The sequence below is a fragment of the Talpa occidentalis genome, unplaced genomic scaffold, assembly GCF_014898055.3.
Source record: "Talpa occidentalis isolate TD23 unplaced genomic scaffold, MPIMG_talOcc4v2.1 talOcc4.4, whole genome shotgun sequence".
NCBI classification, from domain to species: domain Eukaryota; kingdom Metazoa; phylum Chordata; class Mammalia; order Eulipotyphla; family Talpidae; genus Talpa; species Talpa occidentalis.
The window spans coordinates 118,759,793-118,784,936 of record NW_023604295.1 but is presented as its reverse complement, the minus strand read 5'-3'; the positions used below and the strand labels follow the sequence as shown (position 1 = coordinate 118,784,936).

General features: G+C 42.3%; 1 protein-coding gene across 2 annotated transcripts in view; it reads left to right on the top strand.

The window, feature by feature from the left end:
- SH2D4A (SH2 domain containing 4A) overlaps positions 1-25,144 on the top strand; it is a 52,887-nt gene that overhangs the window by 19,174 nt on the left and 8,569 nt on the right. For both annotated transcript variants that reach the window (XM_037526194.2, XM_037526193.2), the window contains exons 5-8: positions 12,141-12,221; positions 16,015-16,126; positions 18,305-18,503; positions 21,414-21,538. In XM_037526194.2, the coding sequence (XP_037382091.1) occupies positions 12,141-12,221; positions 16,015-16,126; positions 18,305-18,503; positions 21,414-21,538 (517 nt within the window). The remainder of the gene's footprint in view (positions 1-12,140; positions 12,222-16,014; positions 16,127-18,304; positions 18,504-21,413; positions 21,539-25,144) is intronic.

Genomic DNA, 25,144 nt, shown 5'->3' with positions numbered 1-25,144 from the left:
TATAAAAGGGCTAAAATTTAATGTAAAAGGAAAAATCTTCAAGCAGTTTTTATTGAAATTAGTGATCATAATGAAAAACCATGGAGAAATTTAAAGGGCAATCAATCAATCTTCCAGAATTATAAACACTTTTCAAGGAAAACTCCCTAAAGTGAAATGAAATGATCGTATGTTAGATTTGTAATTTCCCACCAGAAAATGTGCCCCATGTTCTAATCAGGATCTCTGAACTGAACCTGGGAAATTACCTCATCTGAAATCTCATAAGAGCTATTGAGAGGAGGTGAACATTAAATTCAACCCAAATATTGATGTGCATTCTGCATTGTAGAAGCTCTTGCTAGAAGTCAGTGCTTCCAGTTAGTAATTGGCCCTTACGTTGGTTCCCAGATGTCACAATAGACTAGGTTTCTGCATTTATATCAGTCAGTGTTTTCTCAACCCTGCTCTGATTAACTTATGAAAGGACCAGAATAGGGCCTTCCTGGTGGCACAGGAGTTAAAAACACAGCACTATCAAGCTATCACCAGCCACTGCAGCACTAGTTCGATCCTGGCTAAGGAGCTGACCCATATGGCACAGCAGACCTCTCCTGTCTCACCTGCTGCTCCCCTCTGCAGTGTATTTCAGTAGATCTGCCTGTTCTGTTCCCCATTCTCTCTGGTGAATCCTCTCACCCACCCCCACACACCTCTGGCCTACACCCCAGTTTCTTGTACACATAAATAAATCTTTTTTAAAAAAGAAAGGACCAGACCAACCACTATGGAAAGCTGTGTGGAGATTCCTCAACCTACTAAAGATAGAGCTTCCATATGATCCAGCAATTCCACTCCTAGGTATTTACCCATAGGACACAGAAACATTAATTCCAAAGAGCACCTGCACCCCTATGTTTATAGCAGCACAATTTACAATAGCTAAGCTATGGAAATAACCCAAATGCCCAAAAATAGATGACTGGATCAAGAAGATGTGGCACATATACGCAATGGAATATTACTCAGCAATCAGAAAAGATAAACTCATGCAATTTGCAGCAACATGGATGGAGCTGGAAGGGATCATGCTCAGCGAAATAAGCCAGAAAGAAAAAGAAAAATACCGGATGGTCTCACTCATAACAGGAATCTAGAAAACCTAAATAAGGGACCAGGAAAAAGAATAACTATAAGAAAAAAATCAAAATCAACAAGCAACTATAAACCAGAGACACACTTGTGGGAGGTGGCAGGGAAAGAAGGGTTGGGGTCAAAATCAGGGGGTTGCAATTGTATGGGGAATATAAAAAAAAAAAAAAAAAAAAGAAAAAGAAAAAGAAAGGACCAGAGTAAACATGTGGGTTCTAACCCCTATGGGCCTATATAGGACTTGGGGTAAATCCCATTCACTCTTTCATTATTGTCCCCCTTCCCCCAGTAATAGTTCAAGTAAGGTGAAATCACGTTTAAAAGAATGTCAAAGCTGAACATCAAGGGAAGAAAAAAGTATATCCTAGGACCCTGGGATGTTCTTTGGGGGGGCAGGCAGATTAGCCTAGTAACTGGTGATAGTGGTAGGGCTGAGGAATTGGGCATTTGACATAGATGTAGCTCTGTACAGCTTTCAAAAGACTTAGATTCACTCTTTCACTTCATCGTCACAACCATAGGAGGTATGAAGCAGAGTATTGAATTAAGGACATTGACTTTTGTAAGAAGCTGAGCTGTAACTGGATCCTTCACTCTGGCCAGCCCCAGGGGAAGTTGTCACACCTGTATCTTAACCATCGCTGTTGGGATTAGTGCTTTTGCTTCCACTCTCCCCTCCTGCCCTTTGACAGAATGCTTTAGATCCAGATGTTATTCATTTTTTAAAATAGAGCAGAAGGCCTTTTGATAAGAAAACATGGAGAAAGAGAAAGAGGAGTGAGTGAGGAAGCAGTGGACAGAGGAGTAAATCGAACTACCTGGATATCTCCAAACTATCTGATTCAAGTCAGTGGTACCTCCAGAGTTGGGGCTCCACTGTGCCCCTTCCCGCAGCTGTTTCTCACATTTCCAGCAGCCTTTCTACCCTGCATCAGGACAGCATTGAGCTGAGGGCAGGGTTTATCTCAAGGGCTGGTGGATGGGGAGTGGGGGCATGGGAGACAAATTTCAGAATCTTGTGACGCTTCTGTTTTCTCACTTTTTAGAAACTGGGAATAAGCAACCTGTCTTGTTTATCTCATGAGTATTTTTTTTTTTGGTACAAATTACATAATATATTTGGAAAACTACAAATCCCATTAGAATTCCAAGGAGTTATTTTAACTAGAGACACTGGAAGCCTTGTCACCTCTGTCTGACAGGGTCCTACCCATGGGCGGCACTGTTAGGCTCCGGGATGAATCAATCCTTCCCTGAGCAAATATTTGTCAAGGGCTTAATATGAGCAAGGATAGATATTAAGGAGCTGCAAGGGAAGCACAGGACAAAGTCTTCACCTCTCAGGAGTTTTAAGCCCACTGAAAAGAAAAGAAGCACTCAGAAAAGGCAGTGTAAAGCCTAAAGTGGACACACTCAAGCTCCAGGTGGGGGTGGCTGACTGGTTTGTGGGAGACAGGGATGAAGCTGGGCTTGACATCTGGGGAGGAGGAGCCTGCAGTTCTAGAGAGCAAAATGTTAATGGTAAGAAAGTGAAAAGTACCATGTGTTAGGCAGTCAGGGAGGAGAGCAGCCTGGCAGGATACAGTGCTTTGGCTGGGGCTTAGGGAGGTAAATTTGAGTAGGTGTTGAGAGGCCTCATAACAGAAGAGGAACTGGGCTTGTCCCATTATTAGTTTTTTTATTACTGCCATAATATGTCACTATAAACTTAATGACTCAATATAATACCCATATGTTATCTCACGATCCTTAGGTGTCTCTTAGGTCAGTCTTCTGATTTAGTGTGGCTGTGTTTTCTAAATAGTTTCTCACAAGGCAAAAATCAAAGTGTTGGTGATGCAGGTTCTTATTCAGAAGCTCTGGGCAGAACTGCTCCCATTCTTACAGATTGTTGGCCAAATGAGTCACCAACAGCCCTGTTTGCTAGCTGAGTATTAACCTAGGAGAAGCCTTTGGTCCTGGAGACTGCCCATGTTTCTTCTCAGGCTTTGCAAGAGCCCTCTTCAGTAATGGTAGATCAAATCCCTTTCCTGCTTAGAATTTAGAGATATTCCAAGATCATAGAGACTTTACCTTCTGCTGTATCTCTCAGACTCCAACTAGAGAAAGTTCTCTGCTCATGTGATTAGATGGGGACTACTGGATAATCTTCCTATTTTAAGGTCACTAGTTCATAATGAACATCTGTGAAGAGCCAGACATTAATACCATTTATTTACAAGTTCCAGGGATTAGGGTGTAGACATGTTGGGGGGCCATTTTAGCAGCTCACACCTCTGTAGTTCATAGAGTATAGTACAGGACTGCCATCCCTTACCCAAAACCTCTGAGCCAGATGTGTTTTTCAGATTTTCAGGCCTTTTTAGATTTCATAAAGGAAAGGTTGCACGATACTATATAAAATATAATCATACAACATATAGGTGATTTCTCCTCTAAGTTGTTGTCCCTGCAGTTCCACCACGGTAACACCAGTGGTCCATCTCCCCCACGTCTTGCGATCTTTCTGCCCCTATTTTGATCCCTCTTCCTCCCCTGCTGTATGCCTCAGATCTATGGTCAGCTTGCAAGTTTTGTCAAAGATCTCTCAAAAGCGAGAGACCTTTAAAACAGTTTATAACCACAAGCACAGGGCCAGATCATTCCCATGGCGGCAACCAGGTAGACATCACTAATTCACTCACTGCAGCGTTCCTTCCTGACCTTCCAGGGCAGGCCTTACACCTGTGAACAGGCTGCTCCCGAGAGTCTGCTCAGTCCCAGCTGGAAAGATGCAATTTGTTTGCTGAGATGATTCCTCTTAAGTTTCCTCCGGCTCTAAACTGTCATGATTCTCAACAATACCCATGTCTCTTAGACCTGAAGTTCAGTATTTCCTCCTATCACTACAGCTGTTAAGGGGGAATTCCATACCATTTCAATGGAGAAGCCCCACCACAGGCCTGGGTTTTCCTAGTCAGTGACAGTTAGGTAGGTATGAGAGCCAAGGTGGACACAATCTCATTTCTGGAAATAAAGCACAAATTCTGTCTTCCCCAGTCACATGGCAATGCTATCCTAGCTGTTTTTCACTACAGTCTCCACCCAGACTCAAAACTGTTACCTCTTGGCTTACCTGGGAAATAGCTAATTTTCTCACATGTAATAAGTGTAGAGTTATACTCTCCCCTCAGGGAACCAGACAGTAGGCGGCCCAATCTGCAGATTTGTACTTAGATTATTTTATACAATGGCACAGTGATTTATTTTCTATCTTTGCTAGCTGATGGCTTTATACAAGGAAATCCTTTCTAGCATCCTTTCTAGCACAATGAAAGGTTAGCCTTAATTCTAAGGGTGAGGCATTTCTCAGCAAATCTGGGTTTTGTTTTTTTTTAAAGATTTATTTATTTATTTATACAAGCACTGGGTACAGTCAGCAGCGTGGGAGGGTGAGAGAATTCACCAGAGCCAGAGCAGAGAGTAGAACAGGCAGAAGGACCGAGGTACACTGCTGAGGGGAGCAGAAGGCAGCAGGAGAAGTCTGAGCGCCATGTGGGACCCTCCCCTGGCAGCTGGGGATCGAGCCAGCGCTGTAGAGGCTGTGGGCAGCTTCGCAACCCAGCGCTCAACCGTTGCACCACTGGGGAGGCCCGCAAATCTGGGTTTTTGAGAAGAGTTGTTTGGTCCCCACTTTGGAGGTTAGAAAACTTGAGGTCTAGTCTCAGAGCATCTTTCTACACATTCGGGATAATCTTTGTAAAATATTTTTTAAGAATATATTTATGTTGGTATAAATTTTGTTTTACCTAGCAGATAGCCAAAAGTCAGCCCCCCTAATTAAGTACCAAACACCAGGAAACTGCACTGCAGGCCCAGTGTAAGACCTGTAGTCTAGGATGAGGTTTCAGTCCTCAGATGCAGCTCAGGGCCTGGGGCACATCCTTTAAGGAATCCATTCCACTATGTGTACTAAAATTAGCAACACTGTTTCTTCACCAAGGGAAACTGAGAAGATTTATAAACAGGAGGATGCTTACTCAGTATCATCTGATGGAAGTAGCTAGAATTATCCCTGGAAGTCCTACCCTAATAAGATCTGGTTTTATCATGAGCCCCACCTTGGTCCCTTTCATTTTCTACATAAAGAATTGGAGGCAAAGGAACCTGGTAATTTGTGCAACCGAGAAGGAAGCTGAAGTGATGCCTAGATTACAGTGCAGTGCATGATTTCTATTCTGCCAGCCTGGTGTCCTCTACAAAATACCTGCCTTGACCTTGTTTCTGGCAATGAAAATAGTGTGGAAAACTCAGAACTGATACTCTGCATAAGATTAGTGAGTGTTGTGGCTCTCAGTGGATCACAGTTAACACTGTTATTGGTGCCTATCACTGAAGAGAGATGATAGTAAATGTCAGGATTTAGCTGTCACCCAGCCAGGATCTGAGACATGCGGGTTGGGAAGCAGATGCCATTCCCAGGTGAAGACAAACTGATGAGTTAATAGGAGCCAGAGTATGTGACAGGTGCAGGATGTGAGCAGATACACCCTCATTCGGGGAAAATTAAGAGCACCCACAGCTGATTGGGGATCCTTAGGAAGCCTCAACATGGGCAGCCCTCTGAATACAGTGTTTTTCTCCCTCTCCTGCAAAAGAATTTGGAAGACAAAAGAATAGTTCTGAGTGTCATTGTGAGAGTGACATGAGAATGCTAATTCAAAGATCAGCCCCTTTGAGTTTTTCTGCTTATATGTAATCTATAGGTTGGAAACTCATTAATCAATAGACTGTCCTTGTCCCATAGGGGACCTTACATAAAACTGTATCTGCTCACTTTTAGATTTTATTACCAAAGAATTTCTCCTTGTTCTTACAGAAATGGCCTTCAGCTGGTAGGCCATATTGCAAAACAGGAGATTAAAAAATTAGAAAAGAGTCATCCCGGGTTCAAACATACCCCACAAACATACCCCAAAGACCTTGAGGCTGGCAGGTTAAAAAGATTTTTTCTCTTTATAGCTTCATTAATCAAGTGGAGTTAAAGGCAAGACCTCTTGCCCTTCTACCTTCATCATACACAAGTGAGTACGTGTGTGCACCCCCACATATAACACACACACAAACACACTTCCCATACTAACCCCAAAATGCTGATATGTGTCAATTCATGATAACAACTGATAACAAAAATACATACTAAATAGTACATTTTGATACTAAAATTGACATTGAAACCTTGGTGGTTTTCAGATATACTTTTAAGTGTCATTCTAACTCACAGCAATAGGTTCCCATCAGTAGACAGCAGTGAAGAAGCAACCTGTTAAATGGTTTTTTGACATACCGAAAGAATTTACCTTATATCTTCCTTCTATATACCCATTCCAAACCCATATTAAGCTCACTATCTACTCTGAAACCAGCACTTCCTTGAAAGGATAGAAAAGAACATGCTGATTTTTTAGGGGCCACTTACTCACCTCAAGATGCTACTGCAGAGCAATCAAAATTTGGGTTTTATGTGGTTCGGGCTTTCTGTGAAGAGTGAAAAGCATGGCCGCCTCCCCTGGTGGCGCAGGTGGTTGAGTGCAGCGCTGTGAAGCTGTCCGCAGCCTCTACAGCACCGGTTCAATACTGGCTGGCCGGCGAGGGTCCCACATGGTGAAGCAGACCTCTCCTGTTTCGCCCGCTGCTCCCCTCAGCAGTATATTTCGTCAGTCTGCCTATTGTGTTGCCCCTGTTCTGTTGTCTCTGGTGAATGCTCTCACCCTCCCGTGCATCTGGCCTGTACCCCAGTTCTTGTATAAATAAATAAATCTTTAAAAAAAAAAAAAGGCGAAAAGCAGTGGCAGAACTCAGCTCCATAGGTCATTTAATCCTTAGGTGAGTATGGAAGCTTAGTTAGAAGATGGGGTGAAGTCTGCACTGGAACCCGGAGTAGACACTCTGACCAGGGTTTGGTGGAGCCATCGTGGTGTTTCCAGGCTTCTGTATGCGGGCAGCCACATTGCCAATCCCTGAAATGGAGTCAGGTTCATCTTATAACAGGGAGCCCACTGTAAACAGAATGGGAAAAGTATCCCTAAAACGTAAACCAAAATTTTGAGTAGTGAATTGGATCTGAAAAAAAGAGTAAGTCTTAACTTAGTGTTTTGTTTTCAAAAGTAAGCTTTAACCTATAAATTCAGTTTTATCTTCACCATCAAAATTGAGTGCTGAAAATAGTCATTTTATTGGGACTCTGATTTGTCTGAATTAAAGGCACTTGGCATTTGATTGCACAGCCCTGCTTTTAAGTAGAGTAATAGTAACTTAGAATGATATGTTTTTCAAGCCAGTTTAAAGTTATTATGATTAGAATAGGGGTCTCCCTGGTGGCCCAGGGGTTAAAGACACAGTGCTATCAAGGTATCACCAGCTGCTGTAACATGAGTTCCATCCCTGGCCAAGGAGATAACCCACATGGTGCAGCAGACCTCTCCTCTCTCACCTGCTGCTCCCGTCGGCAGTGGATTTCAGTATATCTACCTGTTCTGCGCCCCACTCTGTTTCTGGTGAATCCTCTTACCCCCACACCTCTGGCCTGCACCCCAGTTCTTGTATGCATAAATAAATAAATCTTTTAAAAATATAATTAGAATAATCCTCATATGACATATAGTCTGCAGAGGGAGATAACCATATAATATTGGTGTTACTAGAAGCAAATTTTGATAATCTGATTATGTAAATTTGAATTGTTGTACTTCTAAGTTTAATGCTAGTTAAATATATACTCAGCATCCTTTAGTCAATGCAGATGGACTCTCTCCCAAGTCTAGCCAGACCGTACTGATTAGAGAGTCATTCTGATCACATGGTTGCAGGAAAGCCACTTGCTTCTGATGTCATTGATTTCAACATTTTCTCTTTTCTTTTGGAGCATGGCATAAATATGCCAATGCAGTTTTATTTATTTATTTATTTATTTTTAAAAGTTTATTTATTTTTTATACCAGAACCGGGGTACAGGCCAGATGTGCGGGAGGGTGAGAGGAATCACCAGAGACAAAGCAGCGGGGAACAGAACAGGCAGACTGACTGAAATACACTGCTGAGGGGAGCCGGGGGCGAGACAGGAGAGGTCTGTCATGCCATTTGTGTCTCTCCACAGCTGGTGGGGATCGAACCGGCACTGCCAAGGCTGCAGACAGCTTCACAGCGCTGTGCTCAACCACCTGCACCACCAGGGCAGGGCTTTATTTTTAAATAAAGCAAATGTGAAAAAGATAAGATTGCTTTAACTCTGCCCATACAGTTAGAGCAGCTGCAGAAGTTTCTGTGATGTCATGATAGGAGGTATCTGCTGTGCTGTGGCTCCATACATGACAACAGACACATGTTCTCTCAGGCATCCCATGTACAGAGCAAGCTTAGACACCAAGAGGACATGGGTTCACCTCCTGTCTCCTTATTACAGGTCATTAGCTCTTTGGTAAAGGGACAATTACTTTTACCAACCACCCTTCTGGAGTTGATTTGAAAATCAAACAGTGTATGGGACTTGAAGGCCCAAAAATTCTGTAATTAAGTAGATGGGTAGTTTTCTTTCCTTGGTTGCAAATAGCAATAATTAAAGACATATTCCTAGTACATAGCATCATGTCCAGAGAGGAGGGTGTGACCTCCTCTCTAAGGCTCCTCCTCACCCTGGGAATTCTGATGGCAGCGTCTTGCCAGAACTTGTCTTTCACTGTATTGGCATCATAAATCATCACTTTTGAACCAGTAATCTGGCTGTTTCTTAATAGAGGAACTCTCAGATCACGATACTTTTCAGCCTATTGCATTGTTCTTGGTTTAGCTCATGGATTTGTGTATGTAAGTGTATCCAAACAAACATGCTTTCCCTGGTGCAAGGAAGGAAAAGCAAGTCTAAATGAACATCCTCAAATTATTTTAATGCTTTGGAATAATGGCAAATCTTGGTTCACCCTGAAAATCAGAATTTTTATAAATGTGGTTATTAGTATGTGTGGATAGTTTTAGAATTTATAGTATCTTTTAGACACAGAATTATTTGAATAGAAATGTCTCTCTCTGGGATGGTTGTTAAATGAATCAACTATTTATGCTAAGAATCTGCTACTCAAGAACCAACTTTGAGCTTTGATATACTAAAAACAAAGCCTAACACTTCAAAGAAAGGATGCCAGCTCTGTCTGGTACCAGTAGATGGTGCTGACAGCCACAGTGGTCCCTCCGGTTCATTGTCTGCTCATGTGTCTGGGCTGAGTTTTGAGTTTTCAGGAAGGCAGTTACCCCATCCTGTATGATTAAGTGCAAAAACATGAGCATCATGAAAGTGCTAATAAGAAAAGGCATATGATGGTAGAAAAAAAATTAAGGTAATTAAAAAAACAAATGGTAGGAAAACAATGTTGTATGTATACATGAGATGAATATTTCAGATGAGGGATTAATTCTAAGGGACAAATAAATCATACCATAGTCTAAAGTGTGGTGTTTATGCAAATGACACTAATTGGTGTATGACAAAGTAGACAGTACTTGGAATCTATGAGTGAGAAGAGCTATGTCTGGAGCCTATTAACATCATGCTAATTCAGGAAACTACTAAGAGTTTGTTCAAGAGCTTAAAGTCTGAGCATGGTGGAGGCACAGCTAGCAAAAACTCAGTCCAAATCTCTGCTAGTTCATAGGTCCAGCTCCTTCTGCAGCAGGCAAGGCTGGGAGCACAGATAGTGAAGTCGCAGCATCGTCTGTTATACTGGAGGGGGTATCAAGGTCTCCTAATTTTCAGCATTGAATTAACTGATTGTTTTTGCAAAATTATGCCCCACAGATCTTATATCACCAAGGAAAAGGGGAGTGAGTCTGTGCTTTAAGCGCACATTCATTATGGTGGAAATGTATTCAGAAAATGGATACTGGATACAAGCCCTTCACAGTCACCTTGGACTTTTGAGCAGATATCCTTATGTAAGGCCTGTTGGGACAGTTCTAACCTGTTCATAAATAGAGGGTTACTGAACTGTACTGTTTCAGATGCAGAACAGCTATGTGTCCTTTTATAATATTAAAATTTAAATGAGCTAGAATAGGGCAAAGAGCAATTGTGAAGCCTAGAGGATGCATTACTTTGCTAAGTAATGAACATGAAATCTTTTGTCCTACATCTCATTTTTCTAGCATTATAATGTGGACATAGTGAGGAAAACACAAGCTCTGGCACAAACCAGTGTGTGATCCCAATTCTCCTGAGAATACCTGTCTTTGTCTACATTGCACCTAAAGGCGCCCATCCATCAGAGGTGTTGTGAGGAGTGAAAACAATACTAGTCACCAACACAATGCCTGGTCATAACAGGCTATCGGTGATTCATAGCAATCAGTGGAATGACCATTAATAGCGCTCCCCTGATTAGGAAAAAGTCTCAGGAGAGAGGATGAATTGAGCCACCTGCAGTTTTATGAGTTTATTTAGATTAAGTTGAGACTACCAGATGGGGAGGAAGAGGGTGGAAAGTAAAGGGAGGAGGGGCCCAATGGACTGTAGTGAGGACTACAGGTGTGCTGGTGGTAGGTGTGATGTGGCGGCATATATTTAAAGAGTTATCACCCTATATCTCTAAATGATATATGGTGCTGTAAACTAATAAAAAATAATTCAATTAAAAAACACATTAGAAGTTCATCTTTTTCCTTATAACATCCAGGTAGACATCTGGTCCAGGAGGATCCAGACTCACACATTCAGGGACTCATGATTTAGGTGGCTCTGTCTTCATGGTGGTGTGACTATTGTCACCATTCCCACCCAGAGGAAATGGGAAGTGACCTGGAGGCAGGTGTGAAGAGGGTTTGAAGGGCTTGCATAAGAAGTGGCAAATACTAATTGTTGCCTGCACTATATGACTTAAAGATAAATTATTTACAAGTGCACACCTAGGTGCTAGACTGCTGGGAAATGCAGTGTAGGTGGGAAACCATATGCCCAGCTACTGTGAAAAATGGGCACAATGTGAGGTAACCCCACTTGTGTATTCCTGGGCACAGCAATGACCTTAAGTACCCTCAGTGTTTCATATTGAATCCTGGTACCAACCTTTTTCTGGCAGTTTTGATCTGTGCCAAAATTCAGGAGTGGGTCCTCAGCAAAAGGCATGTAAGTCATGTGTTGTGGAGGGGTGCTATATGCAACTGTATAGGGCATTTGTCTACTCAGGCTGGGACTTGGTCCAGACTCTGCACTCAGATAGGAACAGGGTGGCAGAGGCCTGTGTAACTGACCTGGCCTTCAGAGGCACCCAGTGTGATGCCAGCTGGGTCATTATGCCAGAGGGGTTAGCATACAGCAGGCAGGAATGAAGGAGGGAATCCAGGCAGTGTGTCTGGGAATTCCATTGGCAGGAGCTATCTCCTGGGAAATCCATCTAGAACAGCTGAAACCTACATGGTGGGCTGGGTAATGAGGGCAGGAGGAGGAGAGGAGTGTGATCAGGCAGGGAAACTGGGCTTGGCTCCCAGGCACCAAACTGGTATTCCAGGCATGCCTCCATCCTAGAGGGGGAGCAAGGCTTGATTAAATAGCAGAGACTAAGTGTTTTCTCTGGTCTGACCTAAAACAGGGGATGGAGTAGAGCAGGGATTGAGAGGAAGAAGAAAATTTAAATTAGGGAGTAATGTTAATGTCTAGAAGTCATCCTAGAGGCCCCAGGGGCAAGCTCAAGCTGGGAGCAAGACGCACAAATACACTTGTCATAAGCAAACAACAATTTCTGAGCTCCTGGGCAATAATTCATTTCTAAGCCTTGGAAATGGGGAGGCTGAGGCTTCACACAGCAGCTGCCTCTGTCAGGGTTGGCTTGGGAACACAGGTGTCCATGGGAAACTTTGGTGGATCCAGCTGTCGGGTTGGGGACAACACTAGGGAACGTAGAAATGAAGAAAGCATGAACGGATTATCTTCTGAAATTGCATTGCAGCTCTAAATGGCATAAAAATGTGTTTCATTTAATTTTTAGTCACCCTCCTGTTCCCCAAGAAATATTGAACAAATGTTGGCAGATTCTATCAATCGTATGAAGGCATCTGGATTTCACCAGGTAAAAGACTTATATTCTGTCTTCAGGGGGCTAAATGCATAGCCATTTCCACTAATGTTTCACAGGCTGGTGTATCAGTCTCATGCAGACATGTAATTAAGCAGCAGAATGTGAAATTTGTCTTAAAGGCTTGTGAGCATAGCTATTCATCTTTACCTACTTATCTGGAGTTGGAACAGTCTTAAGTATCATGGAAATAACAGATGCCAAGACGTATCTGCTAAACTCACCCAAGATCTCAAGCAATGACGCTGTCCTGGGCAGCTGCAGACACAGAGGGAAGACTGATTTTGGAGTATGACAGGCAAAGCATTGACCTTGGCAAGAATCTGTGAATTCAGATAAAGTTCCTTTTGTGTTTGTGGCTTTGTGATCAGCAGCTTCTTATGCACCAGTGTCAACTATGCCAGTATCTTTTGGGCACACAGAACACTCCCATCCATCTGGATGGGACATCCCACTGGATTGTTGCCACATCCTTATTTAGCTCACAGCAAATGAGGTATAGGCTGGCACTTAAAATCTTAGGATTTGACCCACAGAAATTCTGAAAAAGTGGATGCAGGCTGTAGAGTGAAGGGTCTGCATCATCACAGGTCTGAGGTCATGGCTGTGGTGGAGGCCAGTCTGCAATCTGAGCTCCTGTGGACAACAGAATCGATTTCTTCACTCCTCTGTAGGGACATGCATGAACTGAGAGAGCTCACACTTTTGAGACTTCAATAAACCATGATGAATTTTTTGGAGCTATAGTCCTGGTATGCATACTGCTGATATATTATGTACTTTCTTTCTAAAACCACAGCAATAGTGTCTAAAGGAAATTTTCAGTGTATATCATTTTAAATAAGGACAGATGAGAAAAACAGTGTCATTTATTCAACCAATGTTTATTGAGTTTCACCTATATGTTAGCCACTGTTAAGGGCTTTGAAGAAGGTGAATCAAACAGAAGAAATCCCTACTCTTGAGAAGCTGATATTCTGGCTGGGGGAGTCAGACAATAAACATTTCTATGAAGTCAGGTGACCGTAAGTGCTAAGGAGGAAAATAAGGCAGGACGAGCTGAGGAATGATGAGAGGATATTCAGAGAAGGCCAGGCCTAGAAGGTGATACCGAAGGGGTGAGGAGGGACCCTGTGGAAAACTGGGGAGAGTGTATTCCAGACAGAGGGAAGAGCAAGGATGAAGGCACAGAGGCAAGAGCTTGCTTAACACAGTGGATGAATGTCACAGAGGTTAGTTAATGAGAAGGGGCATAAGGGTGGAGAAACCATGTATGTGTTCTGTGGTCCTTCAAGGAATTTGGTATCTAAGTGTTGTTTCCAGCCATGACTCAAAATGAGATCATTTGGAGAATGAGTTTAGCTGGAAAGAGAAGTGGTCAGAAGCACCACAGAATTTAGACTGGGTCTGAGGTCTCTTGCCTCTAAAGTAAATGGGGTGGACTAGATCGTGGTTCTCACATATTTTCAGATGTGACACAGCCAGACTTGCACATTTCCACATGCTCTCATGAGCGAGCCCGAAGCCATATGCCATTCATTCCTCCTTCTCTAACTGAAGAAGTTATATCAATTCAAGAAAATGAATGAGTACTTACTAATTTCTCTGTTGGACAAAGATAATGAAGTAGGCTTCCTACTTCCAGAGTGAGGGTCTAATGAGGAAACTTCCTCATGAGGAACTGCTTGCATCTGCAAGTACAGATGACAGGCTTTCTACAGACACATCCACACCTTGATGTTGAGCGTCCAGACCACTGTCTAATTTTTGTCCTTTTGTCCCTTCACTCCAAGTGATCGCCTGATTTTCCCAGGCCTGGTCACAGTCCCCATCCTACCCTGCAATACTCTTCTAAAAGACATAATGATGATTTTCTAAATAAAGACCAACTTGTAAAGTATTTGCTAAAATAGTTTCCTGGAGGAATTCTTAGAGAAACTCTGAGCAAGTTCTTAAACTTTCCAATTGCTTTGAGTAAGTTCAATTGCCAGAGCCTATTCCATCTGTTATTACTCTCTGAAACTCATTCATGTGTCTCCTTTTCCACTGTCCCATATATAAGTACACCGCAGATTTAAAAGGAACATGACTTACTAAATATAGCATATCAGCATCATCTTATCAACCAAGGACCTGCATTATTATTTACTTAATATTTTTCCAAAGCAAACTCACTTTGTAAACTGTCTGCTTATCCTAAGCAACAATATCCACGCTATCATATTTTAATGCAATATCTATATCTTTTCTAGTCATTTAAAAATAAGTACGTATGCATGTCAGAGATGAACAAAACTCAACTTTCATTTTTTTTCCCATTTAAGCTTATAAATTGCCCACAGCACTCACATATTTCAGGGTTGTAAATAGCTTCAGTTACTGGGTGGCAAATTTCAACAGCCATTTCAAACCACAGAAATCTGTGTTTTGGTTTTTATAATACTAGCAGACAAAGGGGGCTTAGCTCTAGGCAGGAAAAGAATGTAAGGATAAAATGAAAACAGTAAATGCAAAATGTTTAGTTACTTCTGAAGTGAAGAGCAGATTGTGAATTATCACCATGTTCTATGTCAACTGAGATTTGTGACTTCCCACAGTGAAAGAAAACAACTTTTACCACATCAAGGTTTATATTTTAGTTGTGAGACAATTCAACAGTAAGACAGTCTTTATCTTTCTATAGTAAAACACAAAAGAAGAAAATCTGTCATTTTTGTGATAAAGAACCCAGCCGACTTTTTTTTGACCTCAGCTTGTTTCATTCTTTACTAGTCAAGGCTTTTATTCAGTTCACTGAGTTGTTAGTTTGCTTGTGAGCACTCAGAAGCTGTATCAAAAATGCAAAGTGCTATTTAGGTCTGAGTTGGTATGTTACTTCCTTGTTAGTTAAAAACAAATTCTCTTGACTGCACATGAAGCCACAGAATAATATACTTACAAAGGGGTTATGTGGTAACTGTTATGTTATATATATTTCACGACAAATAAACCCCACCAAATTCCTTTTTAAAGGAAGACTTGCATTTCTTATATTTTCCCTTCTCACAGAGGATGCTTTTTAAAAAAGAAATAGTTTTCTGTTATTGTTTCAAAAACAGAAAAATATTCTTTGTTGAGCCACCTAAAATCAAGTGTAAGCGCCACACCCCCAGGTACATGGGTGAAGGGCATGTGGAGGTACAGCTGAGATGGCTCAGGAATGCGCTGCTCTCCTGTGGAAGCTGCTGTGCTGTAGTGTTTACTCCGGTGCCAGGAAACGGCCTTTAGCCACCACCTCAGGGAATTCATTTTGACGCAGATAAGTGCTAAGTCTGAGGGAAATGAATATTTATTGAATTCTTACTATGTGTTACACACTTTGCTACCCACTTTAAAATATTGAACCCTCATCATAACTGTGTGTGTGAAATATTTTTAATTTTCTAATTTTACTTAGGGGGAAAGAGCTGAGAGAGTTCTAGTAGCCAACAAGTAGTATAACTAGGCTGTGGTGATCTGGCTGCAGGTCTGGCAGCTACCAAAGCCTGGGCCTTACCCACAACACCAGACTGCCTCCCCAGGGGACAGAGGGTGTGCAATGGAAACCTGGTGTTCCGCATGCCCTCCTTGGGCAGAAAACTATGGGAATGCAGACAAATGTTTGCCTTTTTATAAACTAAGGTATAACTGATGACGCATAATACTGTATTAGTTTCAGGTGTGTAAACGTCATGATTTGTTATCTCACACATTAAGAAATGTGTACCACAATATGTCTACTTAACATCCTATTTGTTTTTTTAAACAGAAGAAAGAATCCATGAAGAAAACACAAGATGAAGAAATAAAGCAAGTAGAGGATGAGAAAACCAAGCAGATTTATAAGAGCTGGAGGGAAGACTCGGAGTGGCAGGCTTCCTGTGAGTGCCCGGGCCTCCCGGCCCCTGTGTCTCTCTAGGGTGACATGCTCACTTAATTAAATGATCCATTGGGCAAACACTTAACGTGGTCATTGAGAGATATTTTCACACTAAATTGTTACTCAAAGGGTTATGAGCTCCTTGTTGAATAGAAGGAAGTTTTTCAATTCAACTTTGCACTATAAAAATTAGACTATATCGAAGTGACAGAAGGGTATAGAGCTATGAAGAAAAACAAGTTTTGGGAGAGTGTTTAATGGCCTTAGAGTATGTTTTCATCTTTTAATCTTAGAGAAGAAGAAAGCAAAATAGTATGAAAGATGTCCTATGTTAAAACATCTAAGGAAATAGGGCCTCCCCGTGGCACAGCGGTTGAGCGCTGGGTTGCGAAGCTGCCCGCAGCCTCTGCAGCGCCGGTTCGATCCCCGGCTGATCCCCAGCTGCTCCCCGGCCACCAGAGGAGGGTCCCACATGGCGCGCAGACCTCTCCTGCCGCCCGCTGCTCCCCTCAGCAGTGTACTTCGGTCCTTCTGCCTGCTCTGCTCCCCGCTCTGGCTCTGGTGAATTCTCTCACCCTCCCGTGCTTCTGACTGTACCCAGTGCTTGTATAAATAAATAAATAAATAAATCTTAAAAAAAAAAAAAAATCTAAGGAAATAAAGGAAAAATTGGAAGGTTATTAACATGTTAATATTAGTTTTCTTGGACAGGTGGGGTTTGTGATTATTTCTCTGAAATCATCTTGTTATTCTGTATTTTTCTAAATTTTCGACAGTGAACACATCTTAACTCGGTTTCAGAAGAGCTCAGGCTTACAGACTGGGACTATCTGCTTCCTCCCAAGTCCATGGCCCAGCCCTGACTCCTTTGTAAGTTAGCACTGCCGAGATGCCCTCCTCAGGAACTCGTCAGTGCATATAGAGGCAGGGCAGACATGCCCAGGGAACGTAGGAAATTCAGGTTTGAAACAGGTCTGCAAAGAAGCCTGTAGGCCACTTGAGGAAGAGAACAGGGACAGGAAAGTGAGAATCCTAAATTGAACCTTAGTGACATTACAACAAACATCATTAATATGTCAACTTTTGTGAAATGAAAATATTTGCAGGAGCCATTCATTTCTACACCATGAAATCCTATGGTAATGAAAAATTGTTGGCATCTTTGAAGTCAAACATTACAGTCATGCCCAAAGTGTAAATACACTCAATAAATATTGTTTTTAGATCCCTTATTAGAGTCCTTTAATACCATGTTGCTAAAATAAAACAAAATGGTAAGCTGTCTATTTTACAAAGTGATACTAAAAGGCAGCCCTGGGGAAATTTTATGTATACCAACATCTTCTCCGATTACCTATGATCAAAACATCACTGGTTTTTTTTTTTTTTTTTGGTCTGTTTGGCCAACTCATGTTTGGTTCAGCTCAGAGGTGGTCTCAGAGTGTTACCACCTTGCTGCTCTGTCACTCTGTCCCCAGCCACAGCACTGAGGAGGTCCTGCTGGCCCAACCTTTGCTAGCGGCTCAGGCTACATAACATCCCGAATTTGGGTGTGTGAGGGACATGACATCACCTCTGATGACTGAACACTCCGCACCCCTTGTCCCACAAGCTGGATACTCACTCAGGCTCCAGCTCATCATTTAGCCTTGCCAACTGCAGGAAATTCTTCAACATGTGGTTTTTAATTTCTGTCTCGTCCCTTCTCCTCTTTCTTCTTGCTCTCTCTCGGAAAAGTCCCCAAACTCCTGTATAGAAAGAGGAATGCTGCAGGGCCTCCCTGGTGGTGCAAGGGGTTAAGACGCAACCTATGAAGCTATCTGCAGCCTTTGCAGCATGAGTTCGATCCCCAGCCAGGGAGATACCCACATGGCGCAGTTTTTACCCCAGTAAAACCTCTGGCCTTTACCCCAGTTCTTGTATGCATAAATAAACAAATCTTAAAAAAAAAAAAAAAGAGGAATGTTGCAGCGAATGCTGGGCACTTCTCAACGTGCAAGCCCTATCTATCTGAATCATAGGTGTTGGCAGTGATTGTGCATTACTGTCAGCGGATGACAACATCTGCTGAAAGCCTGCTCTGGTGACCATCTGCAGCTCTGGTGACTATCTGCAGTGCTGACTCACCAGCCAGCTGTGTGACTGATGAGTTCCTTCTCAAACCCCATTGTTTTTCTAGTGCGGAAATCCAAAGCTGCCGATGAGAAGAGAAGATCCTTAGCTAAACAAGCCCGGGAAGACTACAAGCGCTTATCCCTAGCAGCCGAAAAAGGAAGTAGTGGTGAAGGGCGCCCAAGTATTCCACAGAAAACAAAAAGACCCCCTCTTCCACCCAAGCCTCTGTTCCTGAGCCCAGTAGGACTCCTTCCACAACTTAGGTAAGAAGCCACAAAGGTGGGTTTAAGCATAAACATTGAAATGGGCTGATTAAAGGCAAGTTGCATGATGGGCCACAGGAAGTGGGCACTGAAGGAGCAGTTGGCCCCTGTGTAATTAAATTTGACACCACCCCCCAAGCTGGTCTTCCCAATGTACCTGGACTGACATTCATGGCCTTCGTATTGGTAAAACACCCCCAGCTGTTATAATCAATACAGATGGACCCTGACTTAAGATGGTTTTTTGCAATGGTGCCAAAATGAGGTGGTGCAGTCAGTTGAAACTGCACTTTTTTTTTTTTTGGCCTTTTCCTGGGCTAGCGACATGCAGTATCCAGCTTCCCTGTGCTGCTGGGCAGTGGCAGCGAGCCACAGCCCCCACTCAGCCTCGTGGTCATGAGGGTACACCTTCCACTTTTCACTTTCAGTAAGTATTCTATTAATACAAGAGATATCCAACACTTTATTCTAAATCAGGCTTTGTGTTAAATGATGTCGCCTAGCTGTAGGTTAATGTGAGCGTTTTAAGAACGTTTAAGGTAGGCTGAGACTTGGTGTTCAGTAGGTCGGGTATATTTGGTGCATTTTCAGCACACAATATTTTCCATTTACAATGGATTTAGCAGGACAGAACCCCATGGTAAGTTGAGGTCTGTGTACCCCGTCACTTAAAGAAGTTGTACATTGAGATGGATGCACTTCCTGTGTCACCTGCCCTCCCACCCCTACCCCATCCAGTGCCAATGGGGAGCTGGTGAGGGAAAAGAGGAAACAGCTGGGATTTAGTTACCATTCCACATAGCTGGTGGTTGTAAAAGAACATCTAAGGAGGCACCCAGTTCTTGCTGACCCATGACTTCAGGAGAGCTGCATTAGCATTGCTCAGTGTTAAAGATTCGATGGTAACTCTCATTCTGGAATACATAGGCTGAGAATTTGCAAATGCTTCTTTTTCAAATGAACACTCTGACGTGGAGATAATCTTTGCCTTCTAGGCTATTGGGGAATTAGGCAGAACAATTTGTTTTAATAAACCTCTGAGGAAAAATACAATGTTATCACAGCAAACACTTCATATTCCATATGTGAACCAATTATAAAATTGTTTTCTCCTGATTATTGATATGATTTCTTCATATTATAACCATGTAGAAAGAGAACATTTAATATAACCAGGAGAAATCAAATATTTATTGAAACAACTTTTTAGAAACCTTCCTGCTGAAATTAAACTAAAAATACTTCTGTTACATGTACAAAGAAATAAAAGACAAACAAAAATCTCTTTTTACTTGGAAGATAAGTAGTTATCTTCAAGGTTTTCCTAACAGAGATTATGAGTCAGAGGAAACACAAAGGTGGACGTCTTCCACTACTGTAATTATTTCTACTTACTCACCTCAAAGATTCTATTTGGGGGATAGGGGAGCGACACAAAATGACATGTTCTACAAAGTGACGGTTTGGGGAATGGCTCTTTTCTTATGGACAACACAAGGAAAGTAATCAGGAAATGGGTGTCCTTAAGGTTTGTGACCAGGTCACAAAGGAATGAGTGAGCTCCTGGGCAGGGCCCTCTCTGGAGCCCACACTGGCCTGTGTGCCCTGGCCACAGCGCCCCAGTCCTGTCCTCCCTCTCTCAAGTCTCCCAGGGGTGGGAACTGGACTTGTGATCTACCCTTGCCCTCTGAATCTTAGGGCAATGTGACTGAGAGCAATGAAAGAGAACTTTAATAAGGGCATGCCATCAACTCATTTTTTCCAACTTAAGACACTTAACGCTAGATTGTTTTAGGGCTGGGACATGATGAAATCAGCTAGGAGCCAGCCCACAGACAGACTGTCTCCTTCAGTGTCCTTGGAGTTTTTGCCTGATTTCCAAAGACCACAAGGAAAAAAATTTAACATCAAAGCTAGTGTGAAAACTGATGATGTATTCTCATGTGTGTGCTCCCCAAGAAAACCAAACATTAGGCACTGCCTTCTCCAAATTGCTATGCATGGATGCATGCAATGTGTGTGTACATGTCAATAGGTGCATCTAACATGTCACATGTTTCTCATAGTTATGTGTGCTATAAAATGCATCAAGAACCATAAATTAAATTACACGAAAGGACATTATCATCCAAATTTGTTTTTATATTAAACTTTGCTCAAAATTAGTGGACTGTTGCATGGGACTTGGAAATAGGTTTACTACTTTGCAGTGCTACATTTTATCATGGAAATTGACTTACATCCCAGAACTTAAGTTTGCTACTGAATTTATTTCAAAACTATTTTTCTGCCTATATCTTTTTCTTAGCAAGCTTCAAACACTCTTCTGTCTTTTTCTTCATACTTCTGAGACTATCTTTTGGCAGAACCAAACCTCTTCAAAGAGTGGGAGTGAAGAAAGCAAGTCAGGAAGGTTAGTAGAAACAGGAGGGACTGAAAACTGAAAATGTGAGGAAAGCAGTTTATGTTATTGAATTTGATTTATTTTGTTTGCAAGTACATGCCCTCCAGGAAAATAGTGCTGGGCATGTATTTTACTTTTTAATGCTGATTTTCTCAAATTTTAATTGGGAGTTAATGAAGCTTCTAATTCATCTTTAAAATGAATTAAAATCTGTGTTAAGACAGCAGTACGCATGACTAGCCCTATAGGGCAGGAAGTGAGAGTTGTGTTCTTTCCTATTTCCTGCCCTTGAGGGGATTGTAGAATGGCAGAATGTAGGGGTTCAGCCTCTCATTAGCTCAGCCATATGATTAAATTTTCATATGCATATAGTTCCCTCCCCACCTCAATTTGTGTGTGTGTGTGTGTGTGTGTGTGTGTGTATACATAAATATGTTAGAGTTTTTTTAGGCATTAGCTTTCCAAATTAGTTAAATCTAACTTGAAAACCTACTCTTACATGACAGAAATCCAAGTGTGAGGACAGCATCCAGCTCCGCCCAGGAGATCATCCGCTGGTTTAAAGAGGAACAGCTGCCGCTGCGAGCAGGGTTCCAGAAAACCTCAGACACCATAGCCCCCTGGTTCCATGGTGAGTGCCAGGGCTCCTCCATGGATCCTCTCCCGTAGTGGGGAAAACCAACCAATTCACCACGAAGGCCAGAAAGAATAAACACTTCCTTTTATTCGTGCTGCCCAAGAAGAATCTTTGAAATGATTCTCACAAATCCATTTCTCTGAGGGTTCTTGGTGAGCTGCATCCTATGACATGTTTGGAAAGCAGTCCACAGTAGGAGCACTGCTTGCATTGTGAGTAGTTCATCACCATAAATAAAACAGCACTCAGTGGTGTTTTACATACAGCTGTACCTCCTGTTCACGAGCACTGGGCACTTGGCTGTGACTCCTATCAAATGGCAACCAATGCCTGTGGTCCACCAGCCACAAGGAGATGCAGCCGTAGTATGGTGGGCTGGGCAGCGTCTAGTAACCGAAAGGTCAGTCCTTCATTAACTAGTTGCATCACCTTAAGCAGATCATCCTCTCTCTTTGCAGCAAATCAATTTTTCTGAGCCTCATTTTTCTTTTCTATTAAGTGAAGGAGTTGTACTTTATGATCTTTAACTTAAAAATTCTGTTTTTGATCCTTGTTTCTGGTACATAGTTAAGGCTCCAAATTGGATTTGTTGGAGCCTGAGCCGATATCAACTAATAAGCTGTGTCTTAATTTGACCTTAGAAAATTGATTAATTCAGGCCTGTGTCTGTCCAGCTCACACTTCACTGATCTCTCAGTTTCTTGAGCTTCTGGAAAAGGAAGTGGCCTTTTCCCCCTGTTGGCTTCCATGAGGTCTGCAGTTGAAGTGGACTAATTGGCTCTATGTAAAACAAAAGTGCTTTAAAACAAAAATAACATTCCCTCACAGAACACGCTTCTCTAAGAATTTTTAGGGTATCATCCCACACAAAAGTACATCCACAAAATAAGTTCCCAAACACATAACTTGGCAAACTCTTCTAAAAAGAACAAACAAGATGATTTGTGATAGGCACTGCATGTTCTTTTTCTTTTCTTTTTGCATTACATGTCCTTTGGCATCCAGACTTTAGTAATTGTCCATTCCCAGGTAGCTCCTCTCCCTCCCAGGACCAGGTCAGGAGCCTCCTTCCTTTCCATTCTGCTTTGAACATGTTGGGAGAAAGAGTGACAATGGCGAAAAAGACTAATAGCAAGAACCCAGTATAATTACACATTTGTCATGGCTGGCTCTGCTGTTTCATATTGTCTCTTTATTTCCCTTGTACTGTAAGCTCTGAGGCAATCAGCCACTTTGTAATTTCTGTGTCACTGGGCAAAAGATGCTGTCATCCCTTGTTACAAGGGTGGCAGATTTTTTTTAATAGCAGGAAGTGAGAAATTGGAAACATTAGTTGATGTTTCAAAAATCCTGGTACTTGAACAGGTAGCTCTATTTGAAATAGATGCTCAAAGCTAGGAAGACAGTTAGACTAAAAATTCATTTGAAGTCTCGGTTAAAAAATTAGACTCTTGAATTTTACATATAAGGACTTAATCAATTATCATTATTGCTTTGTTTTCACTTATACAAATATTTATCAGTCATAAGTAAAATTAAAAATGTTATAAAAATATAATAAATAATACACAGCCATGAAATCCATATAAATTATTATCTTCAGTTTTAGGGAGATAAAATTTTATGTTTTTATGAGAAAGAGAAGATGGATTACTTGTTATCTTTTTGAAATGTAATCATTTATATTATAAACATATAGATCAGGGATGGAAGCTCTTCTGTATTGATCTACTATCTTTCATTATCATATACTCCATAAATTACCCTTCTTAAGTTATTTTGGTCACCTAATTTTTTACCCCATAAAAATTGATACTGTCACTTTTTCATACTTGCTCTTTTTCTTTTCTTTTTTTTAAAGATTTATTTATTTATTTATACAAGCACTGGGTACAGTCAGAAGCGTGGGAGGGTGAGAGAACTCACTAGGCAGGGAACAGAACAGGCAGACTGATGAAATACACTGCTGAGGGGAGCAGCAGGCGCAGCAGCAGAGGTCTGTTGCACCATGTGGGACCCTTGCCGGCGGCGGCCGGTGATCGAACCAGTGCTGCAGAGACTGTGGGTAGCTTCGCAGCCCAGCACTCAACTGCTGCGCCACCAGGGGAGGCCCCCATACTTGCACTTTTTCATACTTGCACTTTTTCACTTTTTCTAATTGGTCTTAGATTGGGATGGGAGTGGGTAGGAAGGGCATGGGAAATGAAGACAACTGGATCTTTGGTTTTGGGGACTGGGTGGAAAGTGGCATGCTGTCTACTGAGAAAAGGGACATAGAAGGGTGCAGAGATTAGGGCAAGGGAGAAGAGCAAGAGACACACTGAAATAATTTGCTGGACTCTCTTTCCTGAATGTCTTTTGATGATCTCAAGGAGACCTAGATATGCCAAGTCTCCGCACATCTGTGCTCAGGAAGAACTTAACTCTTTTTTCACAGAGCACACAACTCTGGGAACACACTGCCTAGGTTCACAGTTCCCCACCAACCAAGGCCATGTGGCCTTGGAGAAGTCACATGACTTCTGCACTTTTGTCCCTCAGCTATATAATGCAGATAGTACCTGCCTCAAAGGACTGTTCTGGAGATTACATGGGTTAATGTATCTCAAGTATTTAGAACTGTGTGGCACATAGGAAGCCCTAGCTAATGAGTGTTAGCCATTAAGGTAATGAAGTGAGAGCAAATGTCATTTCAACCCTTAGGTTATTAAGGAAACATTATGAATAAGATTTTAAGAGCACTTTCCATTTTTCCTCATCCTTGAGGTCTCCAGGGAAAGCTCGGCATCATAGTGTCTCTTTTTGTACTGAGGGTGAGGCAGTCCCACAGCTGCTCTGAAATTGCTCCTTTAAATGCTGAATGGTGAAAGAAATCGAGTGGAAGGCAGCCACAGAGGGAAGCATAAAGCCCTTGTCTAAGTTCAGGACTTCCAATGGATAACATGGACACACAGAACCAGCCAGACTTGCAATTTGGACATAAAGTCTTTCATTTACTCCTTTCTCAAGGCAGATTGCAGTGTGGGACTCTGAGGCCACTTTAGCAGAGATGCATTCCTTCAGAAATGTTGTCACCATGCCACTGTTCCTGCAGCAGTCCAGGGCAGAGCGCAGGACAGAAGAGCTCCTGGCAGAGGTGCTATGGTGCAGCACACAGTGGCTTCCCTGGGCCCAGGGCCTGTGTGGCCCAAGAGACCAGGAGGCTAGAAGCACTCTGGAGCTTTTCAAAACCCTATGGCAACAGGGGCCTATGCTTAGGGGGTGCAGAGGTCATCATCTCCACTGCCAGATAGCTATACTTAGTCACTGAAAAATAAGCCTTCCCTACATAGTCCATGGAAATGAGCACCTCTTGCTGGAAAAACATGCTCTTACTTTATTTTCAGTCCATTCCAGGAAAATTTCTTGAGCCCAGTCTAGTGCCACCAAGCACAGGATAGGTTTACTATGGATTCAGGCTCTGAAGAAGAGTGGATTTTTCAAGTGTTGTCTCTCAGGGAACCAGGCACACAGGGACACCAGGCAGGGAGGCTGGCATGCAAGGAAGCAGGCAACTGAGCCTCCCTGCCCCCCATGAATTTTTATGCTTTTTCTGGGCTC